The sequence below is a fragment of the Ahaetulla prasina genome, chromosome 1 (assembly GCF_028640845.1).
Source record: "Ahaetulla prasina isolate Xishuangbanna chromosome 1, ASM2864084v1, whole genome shotgun sequence".
In the NCBI taxonomy this organism is placed as follows: Eukaryota; Metazoa; Chordata; class Lepidosauria; order Squamata; family Colubridae; genus Ahaetulla; species Ahaetulla prasina.
Genome location: NC_080539.1, coordinates 363912145 through 363927372, shown reverse-complemented (window position 1 = coordinate 363927372; position 15228 = coordinate 363912145). Strand labels below are relative to the sequence as shown.

Sequence of the window (15228 nt, the reverse complement as noted above, 5' to 3'; positions counted from 1 at the left end):
CAACATCACATCTTTTGAAATAATATTTCCATCGCTACCTAAACTTAGATGCTCACCTATTTTTTTTAAACACTCCACAGTGAATTCACACATTTTGGTTTCAGTAACAGCTACTGGACCATGATGCTTCAGGCAAATTATGTTAATGCTGGTAAAAGGTTTGCAGGTTTTTTTTCTTTTTTTTTTCTTTTTACAGAAATCCTATATCTATTCTAAATCTACAGCAACAGAGCAGAACAAAAAGAATTACCATCAGCAAACCAACCTCCCTACCAGACTCAAGCTGAGGGAAAAATGGGAAGCTGGGCCACCTACAAGGCCAACGATTTGTGGCTCCTTCCTTTCTTGAACTTTTTCAGTGCTAGAAAGGCTTCATGAGAAGTAGATAACCACAAGTGGTTGAGTTTATTTCTATTCTTGTCCCAATCAATCCCTTTTGTCTTCTCAAATTCCCACCTACTGGTCTACAAACTTACTATTTTCCAGCGGCTTTTGTGGAGATTTGCTTTCCAGAGATATTGTAGCAATTTTTCTTTCAATTCTAGGAAGGAAAAAGACGATTATTTGATTAATGTACAGATGTGTTAGAAAGCACAGTCTCTGTTAGAGATCATGGATCCTCCAGGAGGACAATGACGCAAGACACACACCTAGAGCCGTGGTGGCACAGTGGTAAGAATGCAGCACTGCAGGCTACTTCTGCTGACTGCTTGCAATTTGGCAGTTCAAATCTCACCAGGCTCAAGGTTGACTCAGCCTTCCATCCTTCCGAGGTCGGTAAAATGAGATTGTTGGGGGTAATATGCTGACTCTGTAAACCGCTTAGAGAGGGCTGTAAAGCACTGTGAAGCGGTATGTAAGTCTAAGTGCTGTTGCTATGGCTATTACCTAAGAGAACCCCAAAATGGTTGAAAATCTAATATTAGACTGCTCTGAAATGACCTGCTAGGATCTGAACCCAATACAACATCCATGGAAAGAGCTCCAACTTACAGTTGGGAGCTTCCTCATCTAAGACAACTGGAGTTGGGCAGCCAATAAATATAAAGAAAGAAAGAAAGAAAGAAAAACCACTGCCACTGGAGCTTCAGAAAGCACTTGATTGCAGTTATTGCCTCAAAACAGTATGTTACAAAATATTAGGCTGGGGTACCAATAATTACAGGTAGTCCTTGAGTTACAATGGTAATTGGAACTGAAATTTGCATTGCTAAGTGATGTGATTGTAAAGTATGATGAGACGTTAGATCACATTGTGACAGCAATACCAGCCCCCACAGCTGTCATTAAGTGAAGACATCATGTGACCATGACTTGCGATTGCCCCTTGGCTTCCAACAAGCAAACTACCAAACGAAGGGAATTATTTGTAGCTCAGGGCTGAACTGTAGGGTCTTTGAGTTCTTTGAGCTTAGTTGTTTGCTTGCAGACATTTCAAGCATATTAAATAGGGAGGTCCTCAGAATCATTTTAGTTTGAGATTCCTGGACTATGGATTATAGTTCTAGAATGAAAAACTAAGCACTACATTCATTTTACCTAAGCCCTTAGCACCCTTCAGGAATTTAATTTAACACACTACTGTTTGTTATGGTTTCTAAGAAAATGTGTTCTTTCCCCTCTTCCTGAGAGAAAATCAGACAATAATTAAGAATGATGATAGGTTAGATATTATAATAAAGGCCATTACATTATGGCAGTAGTTGAACCCAGAATTACAATCATCAGACACAGAGGTTGTAAGGCAAGGCATCATGTGACAGGACCTGATTTTTTGACATTTCTTTGTGGCAATCATTAAGTGGACACCATGGTCTTTAGTAACCACGGTGGCTGTTAAGCGAACACAGAAGTCATTAAATGAATCTGTTTTTCCCACTAGGCATTTTTTGACAGAAACTGGAAGTAAATGCTGCAAGGTGGCAAAAAAGTCACAAATTGCAGGCAAACAGATACAAACATGAGCCAGTTACCAAGTGCACAAAATGCGATCATGGGACCACTAGGTGCGTGTATGGCAATCATAACTTTGAAAACGTGTTGTAAGTAGTTCTGGGCAGGTCTGTCATAATTTCGAACCGTCATTGAAGCAACCAGTTGTAAATCAAGGATTACCTCTGAATGCTGAGAACTTAAGTCAGCCAACACAGGACTCCAAACATCACTAAGGTGTGATTTTAATAAGGAGACACAAGGGAGAAGTAATAGTTCCAAAAGTCACTTCAAAAGTGGGATCAAGAACGTATTACAAATGCACAGTATTATTAGATGGTAAATGCCTATGGAGATTCTCAGTCATCCAACAAAGCTGCTTTTGTTTTTTCAAGAGGTTTAACATTGGGGAAGGAAACGCTGTGGGATTCGAGACCCTCTGTTGCCTGAAGCAGCCCCTCATGCAAGGATTGCACCTACCTACTACTACTCACCTGGTGCTGTTATGGTCATCCTCCAGACTCTGTTCTTCATCAGAGGTTAGCGGGGAGTAATGGATGCCATTGGTCTGAATTAGAGGCTTCTCCTTTTTCAGCACAGGTGGCTGATCATTGTCCTGATATGGAACCGGGGAATTCTTCAGGGAGTTTTCAGGGGAAGAAATGGCTGTTATTTCTAAAGGCTGGTTAATGTTGCTGACCTGAGGAGGGAAGACAAAAAGAGAACATTAAGGATTTGGGGGGGAAAAAAAAGACAAGGGGCAGGAAGAAAGAGCTAACTGTGTTTCTAGGGATTTTGCTTTTAAAGACAGTGTTGCGCAGCTTTGGGGAAGAGAAAGGAAATACATTTCAGGTAGAGAGTTGTACAAGTAATCCTCAACTTACGATCACCCACTTAGTGACCATTTGAAGTTATGACAGTGCTGAAAAAAAGTGAGTTACAAGTGTTCCTCACCCATACAACTGTCATAGCACTCCACAGTCCTGTAACTGCGGTCCGGGTAGTCAGCAAATAGCAACAAATGTTTAACTTATATATCGCTTCATAGTGCTTTATAGCCCTCTCTAAGCAGTTTACAGAGTCAGCATGTTGCCCCCAATAATTTGGGTCATCATTTTACCGACCATGGAAGGCTGAGTCATCCTTGAACCCATCAGGATCAAACTCCTGGCATTTGCACAGTGAGTTAGCCTGCAATACTGCATTCTAACCACTGTGCCACCAGGGCTCCTGGCAACCAGCCTCTTCCCCATCTTCCCCATGTAAAATTGTTTCTTAGACCAGGGTAGGCAACCATGGCCCCTTTACGACCTATGAACTTCAATTTCCAGATTTCCTGAGCCAGTATGGCTGGCTCAGGAATTCTGGGAGTTGAAGTTCACAGGTCTTGAGTGGCCATAGTTGCCCACTCCTGCCTTACACTACAACAGTTTACAATTCTTTAGGGAAGGATGGAAAATCTGTGCCATGCCAGCTGGGTTTCTTAGGATGAATAGCTTGCCAAAGATTTAGGTCAGAAATGAGGAACTTGTACCATAGGAGCCCAACTCAGCTGAGAAGGCCTTCCTGTTTAGATTATAAAACCTCAAGGAAAATCCCTACCTGTCATATCCCTTCCCTCTACAGGAGAAAGTGGGCGCTATTTCTTGCCTTTTCCTTAAATATAGAAAAGGAACTTAATTTCATTCACAGTTAGGATGGCAGAAATTAATGCATGGGATTATAAAGAAACACTAAGGAGATTGTTCAAAACAAGACCATAAGATCACGAAGACTTTCCTACCTTTTTATAGCTCCCTGATTAACAGATTCTCAAAGGGAACTATACCAATTATCTTTGGCACATGATAAAACTCTATGCACGCTATTTATCCAGCTCTTCAAATACAGGTAATCCCTGATGATAACTGAGCCCAAATTTTCTGTCCTTAAGTGAGACATTTGTTGAGTTTTGTCCCCATTTTACAATCTTTCTTGCCACAGTTGTTAACTGAATCACTGCAGTTTGATAACTTAGTATCAACCGATTGTTAAGTGAATTTGGCTTCTCCATTGACTTTGCTTGTCAGAAGGTTGCAAAAGGGGATCACGTGACCCCAGGACGCTGCAACCGTCACAAACATGAATCACTTGCCAAGCGCCTGAATTTTTATCATGTGATCATGGGGAGACCACAACAGTTGTACGTGTGAAAATTGGTCGTAAGTCACTTTTTCAGTGATGTTTTAACTTTGAATGATCACTAAATGAAATGTTGTAAGTCGAGGTTTACCTGTAATTTCCGAAAGATCACCGGTTCATGAAAACTCCTACTGGCTGTCATTCAGGAAACAATTTCTAATTATATTGGAATCTACCTTAAGCCAAGGAGGCTGTATGTTTATCAACCTCAGCACCATTTCCCACGATAAACACTCTTCTGGGGATGAAGCAGGTTTGAACTCAAAGGCAGGCCCAAGGGATTCAGCTTATGCAAGTTTGAAAATTGTTTTTAATTATGTTTTCATATAATTTTGTAATCATTGCTCAAACAAAACAACGGGTTGACCGATATTAGGATTTAACCTAGAACAGTGATGGCAAACCTTTTCACCAACACGTGGCAAAACTGGGGGAAGCACGGGGGGGTGGGGTTGTGTGCATGTGTGCCCACACCATAATCCAATGCATCCCACTCCCCCACTCATGCGCGCGTGACTCCCCCCCTTGCTCCCCCTACTTTTGGAACATGATGGCATGGTGGGCCCGGTAGGCCTGTTTTTCACCCTCCCCAGGCTCCACAGGCTTTCTTGGAGCCTGGAGAGGGGGAAAACGGCCTCCCCCCAACCCTCCGGAGGCCCTCCAGAGGCTGGAAACTGCCTGTTTGACAACTTCTGTTGGGACTGGAGGGTCCGTTTTTTGCTCCCCCCCAGGCTGCAGAGCCTTTCTAGGAGCCTGGGGAGGGCGAAATGGCCTTCCCCACCCCACACCCGGTGGCCCTCTGGAGGCCAGAAACAGCCTGTTTCCCAACTTCCAGTGGGCCCGTGGGTGCCAGAGCTGACCTAGGGTAAAGCTTGTGTGCCCACTGATATGGCTTTATGTGCCACCTGTGGCAGCATGCCATAGGTTCACCATCACGGTCCTAGGATCTTCTATTAACAAAAAGAATTGGTGAATAACCTAACATCCATCTTCAAAATAATTTTTTGCCCCTGGTCATTTGTTAAGGCCTCTCACTTATTTTAGGTGGGCAAAATGATTTGGTCTTAAAACGGCAGAGCTCAAACCTCAATTCTCACCATGGAGTTGATGTTAAGAGGAGATCCAGAAGGCTGAGCAAAGAGCCCAGCCATGGGGGGCAATGATTTGCGTTTGGGTGACACCCCAGAGTTTACACTTGGCGTTCCTGTGGAGGACCGCTTCCTCCGGCCACGTTTCTTCCCATCTTGCATGTATGCCTGGCCACAATCCGTCCGGATACTTGCAGTAAGGGGGCTGTGCTTGTTTGATGGAGAATGTTTGAGGGTTCCTGTGGCAGGGGAGATGGTGAAGATGATCCTTCGTTTGCTCTCGCTCTCGGGATCAGAAAAGGTGGGGTCGGATGGAGGGTCTCCCCTGGCGTTTTCAGCGAACATTTTTTGAGTCTCTATGTACTGCAGTACCCCTCCCAAGCTCTGGGAGATGCCGTTCAACCTAGGGCTCGCGGAATGCTGGTGTGCAGGCGAGTTTTGTCCAGAATTCCGTGAGGACGATGTAAGCAAGGAAGGATGCTGTGGAGTAGAACTTCGAGATCCCGTGGAGTTGAACAAGCTTCCTGAACTGGATACTTCCTCCATAGCTATAGTGTCAGCAGTCGGGTTCAATGGGCTGGGGCTATTTGGAACAGTCCCGCCGATTGGTGCAGAGCCAGACATGTAAGAAAAACCTGTGTAATGAGGAATGAAGAAAATTAGATATAGCAATAGCACCAGCACTTAGACTTATATACCGCTTTACAGTGCTTTACAGCCCCCTCTAAACGGTTTACAGAGTCAGCCTGTTGTCCCCAACAATCTGAGTCCTCACTTTATCCATCTCGGAAGGATGGAAAGCTGAGTCAACCTTGAGCCTGGTAAGATTTGAACTGCCAAAACTGCAGGCAGGCAGCAGAAGTAGCCTGCAGTACTGCACTCTAACCGCTGCACCACAGCGGTTAGAGTGCATATCAGGGGAATCGGTTAATTGTTTTAGCTAATCTTCCCATTTTTGTTTATTTATTAAATATATATGCTGCCCATCTCTCCGATAAGGGAACTTTGGGTAGCTTACAAATTGTAGAGAAGATAAATAGAAAAGCAGTTAAAAATTTAAAACGATGCAAATTAAAAAAAAATTAAAACGATGCAAATTAAAAAATGTTAAACTATGCATACAAGTTATCTTGTAGGGGAGATGGGTGGCATAAAAATTTAATAAATAAAATAAAGGCATATATGTTGCTCTGTAAATTAAGATCTTCAACAGAGGTTCTTTACAGATATTCCTGGCATTAAGAGTGTCATTAGCGGCTAAATCCTGGAGAAGTAGCTATTTACAATGTGCCTTGTGCACAGTCACTCATGCGCTCGTTACCTCTCGCTTGGATTATTGTAATGCTCTCTACATGGGGCTCCCCCTGAAGTGCACTCGGAGGCTTCAGTTAGTCCAGAATGCAGCTGCGCGGGTGATAGAGGGAGCTATGCGTAGCTCCCATGTAACACCGCTCCTGCGCAGACTGCACTGGCTACCTGTGGCCTTTCGAGTGCACTTTAAGGTGTTGGTTACGACCTTTAAAGCGCTCCATGGCTTAGGGCCTGGGTACCTATGGGACCGCCTGCTGTTACCACATGCCTCCCACCGACCTGTACGCTCTCACAGAGAGGGACTTCTCAGGGTGCCGTCCGCCAAACAATGTCGGCTGGTGGCCCCCAGGGGAAGGGCCTTCTCTGTGGGGGCTCCCACACTCTGGAACGAGCTTCCCCCAGGTTTACGCCAAATACCTGACCTTCGGACTTTTCGCCGCGAACTGAAGACACACCTTTTTATCCGCGCTTAAATTGAATTTTAAATGTCAAATTTTATTAATTTTAAATGGGTTTTTTTAGTGTATGGTAAATTTTTAAATTGTCAGGCTAATTTAAATAAGTTTTTTAAATTGCATTTTAATTGTATTTTGTATTGTTTGTTTTATTCTGCCTGTACACCGCCCTGAGTCCTTCGGGAGAAGGGCGGTATAAAAATCAAATAAATAAATAAATAAATAAATAAATAAAAATGTGGCATTCTCTCCAAAGTGGATCCACTGATCCCTCCAAGCCTCTCAAACACACCTACTGTAAAAGCTGGAGAGCAGCAGTGGGAAAGGAAGGAGCTCACCTGAGGTAGCCAAGGTCAGTGGCTTGTTACCAGCAGCAGTGCCAATGCTGTTATGCGAACTAGCACCAAATTGTTTTTCAAGTGTTGAAAAGGAATCTCGGTTCTGATAGACAGGGCTAGGTGTGCTTCTCTGAAAGAAAAAAGGGGAGAAAAACGAGACAGTTGGAAAAGGAAGCATAATAAAATTAACTTCGGTTAAAACAAGCAGTTTTTAAAATTGCTACGTTTGTGTAAGGTTAGTCTGCTGGTAAGTAGTAGTCAGAAAGAAAGTAAAACACAGTTACATTCAGAATTCTGTTTTTCCAGGAGGAACCATTTCTCTCTGCAGAGGGCAGCAGCAGCAGTTTTAAACCATGTCAAACTATTGATCCATCCCAGTTGTCTACTCTGTTTAGCAGTCATTCTCTGCCCCAACACCTGTGACCTAACGCCCACGGATTATATGTGGTCACATCTTTTTTTCGAAGCCCTCACAGACCCTCTAACTATGATAGCCACAAACTAATGGCATGGCTTCCCATCATGCTAAAGCTGCGCACAAATAAATGCTGGAGCGGGGGTGTCAAACTCAATTTCATTGAGGGCTGCATCAGGGTTGTATTTGATCTTGGGGGGCCGGGGTGGGGGTGGCCAGGTCGACATCACTCCTCTTGGGAGGGGGGGCCTGCGGTGGCCTGAGTGCTCTGCCAGTGAAAATGGGGTCCCGAGCTCCATTTTTGGCTGCCACGGCCTTCTGCAACCCTCTGCCAACGTGGCCTTCCCGAGCTTCATTTTCACCAGCAGAGACTCGCAGGAGGCCGTGGCAGCTGAAAACAGAGCTCGGGAGCCCCTAATTCGCTGGCAGAATCACCACAAGCCGGTCCGCTGTTTCCAGGGCAGCCCCGTGAGCTAGATCTAAGTACCCCGCGGGCTGGATCCGGCCTTCAGTTTGACACCCCTAAGCTAGAGTGTCAGGCCTTAATAGCAATGACATAAATTAAGAAGCAAAAGAATGCATCCAAACTGTAAAAAAAAACCCATGGAAAAATCAGGCTCTGGCCACATGCGTGATGCAGTGTGCTCACTATAAAGCATTGCTGCATGCGCTTCTGCTCTCAGTCTCCACAAAAAATTTAAGTGCAATCCAGAGCCGTTAAAGGATTGCCTATGCTCATCCTAGCCGCTGAAGTCAGGACTGAACCTGGGATGTCCTGTATGCAAAATTTGTGCTCAGTCATTCAGCTACAGTTGTTTTATCTAGGAAAGACAATCTTCTACACAATCACCCACGGGATTATATTGTGATTCACACCCCATGTATTTAAACTAGCCTTTATTCAAATAGTCACTTTACTCAAATAGTTACTTTTTAACAGCTTGACAACTTCAACAACAAAACCAGAAGCTAGAACAAAGCTGCTCAAAGTAGCTTAAGCACTGAACACAGATTTAACAACCTCCTCTTATAGCACATGTATAGAAAGCAAGTAAGATATATTGGATAAATGAAAAATATAAGAGCGATTTAAAATAAGAAAAAAGGTGTAATTTCTTAGGAATCAGTTATCATGTATCAAATTTAAAAAGATTTTTGAAGTGATTTAATAAATTCAGTTAAGAGGCGGCAAGTAGCAGAACTATATAGCAATAGCAGTAGTACTTAGACTTATATACCGCTTCATAGTGTTTTATCCACTATGCTGAAGTAGCCTGCACTTTAACCACTGCGCCACCTCGGCTCTTATGGTCTAGTGATTAAGGCACCGATCTAGAAACTGGGAGACCATTGAGTTCTAGTTCCGCCTTAGGGATGAGAGAGCCTGGGTGACTTTGGGCCAGCCACTCTCTCTTAGCCCAACCCACCACATAAGACAGATGTGGGGAAAATAGGAGGGGAAAACAATATTAGTTATATTTGCCACCTTGGGTTATTTGTACAAATAATAAAAGCGGGATAAAAATAAATAGATAAATATAGTACCCGAGGGAAACATGCTCCATTACCTTGCACGGCACTTAAATAATGCTATCAATTCACTGTAATATGGTACAATTGGCTTTACGGCAAGGATTACGGGAGGAAAACAAAGTACCCCTACTCACCACCTTCTCAACACGGCTAGGAAGGACTACGCTGGCCAAAGGAATACTAACAGGGAGTTTATTGGGCTGCACTGTGCTGAGGGGGATACTGATGGGAAGGCTGGTGATGGTCTCCCCATTATTCGCAGACGTCCTCTCGCGCAAAGCCTGCAAACACACAAAGCAGACAATGCCAAAAATGCAGCTTGCATCATCAGCCAGTGCTTCTGGGCCGTGGCTGTCGGCCCGAGTACTTGGTGCAAGGAGGCGTCCTGAAGAATTGCAAGCATTTCCCCACCCGTCAAACGAACAAAAAAAAAACAAAACAAAACACGTTCTTACAGATGCAGACAAGGTCAATTGCATCAGCCAGCCAACATAGACACACACACACCACACAAATAGTTCATGTTTGTACTTAATGATCTAATAGGGAAATATAACCGCAATGGTGTCGCTCGCCCAATTAAAACACTTATCGCGCCAAGTATTTATACTTAGCAGCTGTGTTTGGGATTGCTATGGTGCATGAGGAAATATTTTCATAACCTTGTGTCACTATGGCAAAGTATATATATAGTAAATTTACAGCCAAGTCATATTGCACAATAGATGGTTGGCCTTTTCTCCAAACGTATGCCCTTCAGTTGGGATCACAACCCATTGGCTTATACCAACTGGGAATTACAGAATTGTAGTTCTAATGTCTCTAGAGGGATCCAGGCTGCAGAAGTCTGAGCAAGCTTATTATTGATTGCCAATTTAATAATAATAATATTAATAATAATAGCAGCAACAATTCATCATACATGTTAAGAATGTACTTGGTTGATACCTACCCTGTTTCCCCCAAAATAAGACATCCCCTGATAATAGACCCAATCGGGCTTTTGAGCACATGGCAGTAAGGCCAAGCGCTTATTTCAGGGTTCAAAAAAATATAAGTCAGGGTCTTATTTTCAGGGAAACATGGTAGGACACTGGCAGCAACCTGTATCAACCATTAGCACCAGTCAATGGTATTTGTGATACATTTTTGAATGTTCAGTTGACTGAGTTTCATGTTAATGAGTAAAGTAAATATACACATATACAACACAGAATACTACTCTAGCTTTGATCAGGACACAAAGAGCGAGAACGTAAGTCTGAGGAACACTCCCTACTTTCCCTGGTTACTTTAGCCACAAGGTTTGTATATGTGCACATGCAGGATATAAATACAGGTAGCTCTCGACTTACGACCACAACTGAGCCCAAACTTTCTATTGTTAAGTGAGATATTTGTTAAGTGAGTTTTGCCCCATTTTACGAACTTTATTGCCTCAGTTGTTAAGTGAATCATTGCAGTTGATAAGTTAGTAACCTGGTTGTTAAGTGAATGTGACTTCCCCATGGACTTTGCTTGTCAGAAGGTTGCAAAAAATCACTAAACTAACTGTTACAAGTCGAGGACTACCTGTCTCTTTGAAAATGATTTGCTCCTTCTGCAGACACAAGCACAGCACCCCTTTTCTGCTTATTAATATAATATAATATAACAACAGAGTTGGAAGGGACCTTGGAGGCCTTCTAGTCCAATCCTCTGCCCAGGCAGGAAACCCTACACCATCTCAGTCAGATGGTTATCCAACATTTTCTTAAAAATGAAAAGTAGTCTACTTTAATAGACTACTATTAAAGTAGTCCAACTATTTTTTTGTGTTTGGTTTTTGTGCAAGCCTGAAAAAAAGGTGCTAACTGTTATATCTGGACTTTTAGGAATTTTGTGGTACAGTTTACAAATTTAAAAAAATGGGTATAGTGTAAGTAACATACAAAAAAATGATTCTTGAGAATACCCTATTACAAAAAATAATTTGCAAAACTCTAATAAGGTATAGCGTGCATTTTAAAAATGCAAACAGAAGATTTGCCAAGCAATAAGAAAGCATGAGAGGACAAAATTATAGTCCAAAACAAAGAAGTGATTAGAGTTAGAAAAGAGCAATTCTTTTAGGTCTATGTATGATTGCAGACCATCTTATTTACCTCTTGAAAAACTTATATGTGGGTCAAGAAGCAACAGTGAGAACTGGACACGGAATCACTGATTGGTTCAAAATTGGGAAAGGAGTCTGGCAAGGCTGTCGCCCTGCATATTTAACTTATATGCAGAGCACATCATGAGAAAGGCGGGGCTAGATGAATCAAAAGTTGGAATTAAGATTGCTGGAAGAAATATCAACAACCTCAGATACGCAGATGATACAACTCTAATGGCAGAAAGCAAAGAGGAACTAAACAGCCTCTTGATGCCAGTGAAGAAGGAGAGTGCAGAAGTTGGCTTGAAACTCAACATTAAGAAAACTAAGGTCATGGCTTTCGGCCCTCTCAATTCCTGGCAAATAGATGAGGAAGAAATGGAGGTAGTGACGGATTTTATTTTCCTGGGCTCCAAGATCACCCCAGATGGGGACTGCAACCAAGCAATTAAAAGACGCTTGCTCCTGGGTAGGAAAGCTATGGCAAATCTAGACAGCATGCTTATGAGAAGGAAGGACTCACTGGAGAAGAGCCTAATGCTGGGAAAGATGGAGGGCAAAAGAAGAAGGGGACGACAGAGAATGAGGTGGCTGGATGGAGTCACTGAAGCAGTCAGCATGAGCTTAAATGGATTCCAGAGGATGGTACAGGACAGGAAGGCCTGGAGGAACGTTGTCCATGGGGTCGCAATGGGTCGGACATGACTTTGCAACTAAGAAGAACATGATTGCCTGCATAACCAGACCCTACAACGGAATGGCAAACTTAGTTTTAAGGGAATTCAGATTGCCATTGATGTAAATTATGGTCAAGAAAATAGTATTCATTTCATGTTGTAATCACACAGCCACTTGATAGCAAGATAGGTGGCATATAAATTCAACAAGCAAACAAGTAAGTTATTCTAGAATGGTGAACTTATATCCCAAACAAGTCACATGTTACAGTTGCAAGTGAAGGATGGGAGTTATAATTCATCAACTAATGGAGGAATTGGTTCCTAAATAAAAGGAAACCACGGAAGGGAGGAGATGGGAACTAGATCTGGTCTCACGCTGCCCATCACACAGCTGTGCTTTGGAGTTCATGAATTTATCTGCACCTGTTTCTACAACAGTTGCATCTGATTTAAATAGTTATGCCATTATGTTTACTTTAATTTGCAAACAAATTATGCCTCATTTTTTAATCAAGCCTGATTACAATTTGGCGCTCGATTACGAAGCCCATTTAAACTTGAAGGAGATGCAAAACAAGATATATTCTCTTCCTCTTCCACACCTCAAGAATAGGCATTGTGTAGGGTCGTAAAACATGATTAAGCAGCAGACAAATGTATTTCACATTAGGAATTTTAAATATTAGGACTTTAACCTGAGCATTTTTTAGTCCAGCAGTCCAACAATTTTTTCTCCGTCTCATTTTGGCCAGAAAAAATACTGATCAGATTTGCACACAATTCTACCAGTAATGCTGGTTTAACAAAGTATCATAAACTAATAATCTAATAGCATGCTTGTTGCACACAGTCCATTTGGTTCCACATTATATCTAAACCAGACATTATTAATATAATTACATCGTAATTACAAAATTTTAGTTGAGATTAATGTATCATAATCCCGGGTTAAGACGTGACTCAAGGTTTCTCCTTTTTGATTGCTACTCCCTCCAATACTGGTTTATTTACTACAATAGCAAATTGTTACAGTACCTGCATCAATGCATTGTTCATAATCTGATTTCTTTCTAATTGAGTGTTATGGATAAATACAGTTACAGAAGTAACTGTATTTGTGTTGGTTCAAAATGCTACAGGTAATCCTCAACTTACGACTATAATAGAGCCTGCCTATTACGGTCGTAAGTCACAACGGTGGTAAAGTGGATGACCTATGTGACCGATCCTTATGACGGTCATTAAGCAAGTGCGGTAGTCGTAAAGCAAATCCATTATTCTCTACGGAGTGTTTTTGTAAAAAATGCAGTTACGTGTCTGTGGGATACTGCAAAGGCCATAAAAGCAGGCCAGCTGCCAAATATCTGATGTGCATTCATGTGACCGTGGCAAAGAGGCTGTCAGAACAATGGAACCGGGTTGTAAGTACCTTTTTGGGGGTCCATTCTAACTTCAAATGGTCCTAAGCAATTGGTCATAAATCAAAGACTACCTGTATTTCGTTTTTCTCCTCAGAAACTTTTTTTTCTGCACCCATTCCTAAGTGCACCTCAGTGATGTTAATTTTCAACCCTTAGCATGCTCTCCATTTACACCAAGAGCTCCCACTCAGTCGCTGCTGCTCGGTACAAGAACTGCCCCCCAAGAGGTTCAGAGGCATCGTCCAAAAATTCCTTACCTTCTCATTCCCAGCTGGGAAGGCTGCTGGGGAGGAGGGTCTGGCTTCCAGAGGGCTCATCTTCATGCCGTTCGACACTGAAGGGCTTTGAAATGGAAGGCCGTTTTCTTTTAAATGTTCAGCCCTGAAACATTAAAAAAAAAAAAAACAGGCTTTGGAACGTTTCTGCTTGGTTAAAAAGAGAGATTTTTGCAATGCATCCTATAGCAAGAAAGAAATGCAGAGGAAGACCCTCTTCAATGTGTCAGGAAGAAAGGTTGCCGATAGCTTGGTTCTCTTCAAAAAGGCCGGTCTTTTAGCATCTTAGTGGATTTCTAAGGGAAGAAGTGGTTCGTTGGATAATATTTGATGCATCAGGTAGTATTTTTATGCCTTTTGAAAACTGAACAGACATTGCAGGCTCCATCCCAGACAAACTGTTATCTATGCACAAAATGGCTGCTGAGGAAGAGATAGGGGGGGGGGGAACTGTAGTTTCAAAGACCGCTATCTGCCACTCTCTCTTCCTCTTCCATCCACAGAATGCTTTCTGGTTCTTCTATTGACTGAATGATGCAGCTTTCCTCTAATCGAGGCATTCTTGATAAAAATGAGCCTGGAGGTTAAGTGCTCTGATTTGCAGCATGTCAACTTCCCACGTACTTTCAGAGTTTCCCCATTCAGGATTCAACTAAAGGTAGCACCCACAAAGAGACTATCCATCCTCCGTGGCTATCCAGAGTGCCACAGTTACCACAAAGGTGACTTCCAATCCTAGAGAATATATATCCGTGATGGGGAACCTATGCCACACGCAGTGCCCTCTGATGGCATGAGAGCCGTCACCCCAGTTCAGCTCCGCTTGTGCATGCGTGCACGCCTCCCACCAGCCAACTGGTCTTCAGGTTTCTCCCGCACATGCGCAGGGGGCATGGGGGGGGGGAAAGAAATGCATGTGGGAGGCCGCATGCACATGGAGTGGGGCGCATGCAGGGGGCTGTGCGTGTATGTGGGGGGAGCACATGCAGGGGGCCATGCATGTATGTACGGGAGAGTGGCACATGCGCAGGGCCACATGTACATTGCATTTTGGGGGTTCGTGCACACACACGCTTTGGGCACTCGGTCCTGAAAAGGTTAGCCATCGCTGATATATATGGTTCATGGCTGTAGTATTGAGAGGTAGTTTTGTGTTAATGGTTAAAGTGCGGGTAAGAAACCATGAGACTGGGAGTTCTAGTTTCATTTTAAGACAGGAAAGCCAGCTGGGTGACTATGGACATGTCACTCTCTCTCAGCCCAACTCACCTCACGGGGTTTGTTATTGTAGGGAAAATAGGAGGGGAAAGTAGTATGTTCATTGCCTTGAGTTACTTATAAAATAATAAAGGCAGAATCTTGCTTCTCGGGGCTTATTTATTTATTTTTAAAAATAAATAAAATCCTGCTTTGGCTGTTTTCCTGCAGATGTTTCAGTACCACTAACACGATCACTGCATGG

General features: G+C 42.9%; 1 protein-coding gene across 4 annotated transcripts in view; it reads right to left on the bottom strand.

Moving 5' to 3' along the window:
* DOT1L (DOT1 like histone lysine methyltransferase) overlaps positions 1-15228 on the bottom strand; it is a 93339-nt gene that overhangs the window by 14658 nt on the left and 63453 nt on the right. For 3 of the 4 annotated variants that reach the window (XM_058163408.1, XM_058163404.1, XM_058163407.1), the window contains 6 exons: positions 13749-13872; positions 9388-9534; positions 7306-7435; positions 5211-5836; positions 2427-2632; positions 477-541 (listed from right to left, as the gene is read on the bottom strand). In XM_058163408.1, coding sequence (XP_058019391.1) covers positions 477-541; positions 2427-2632; positions 5211-5836; positions 7306-7435; positions 9388-9534; positions 13749-13872 — 1298 coding nt within the window. The remainder of the gene's footprint in view (positions 1-476; positions 542-2426; positions 2633-5210; positions 5837-7305; positions 7436-9387; positions 9535-13748; positions 13873-15228) is intronic. The other variant, XM_058163406.1, reaches the window with a different exon arrangement.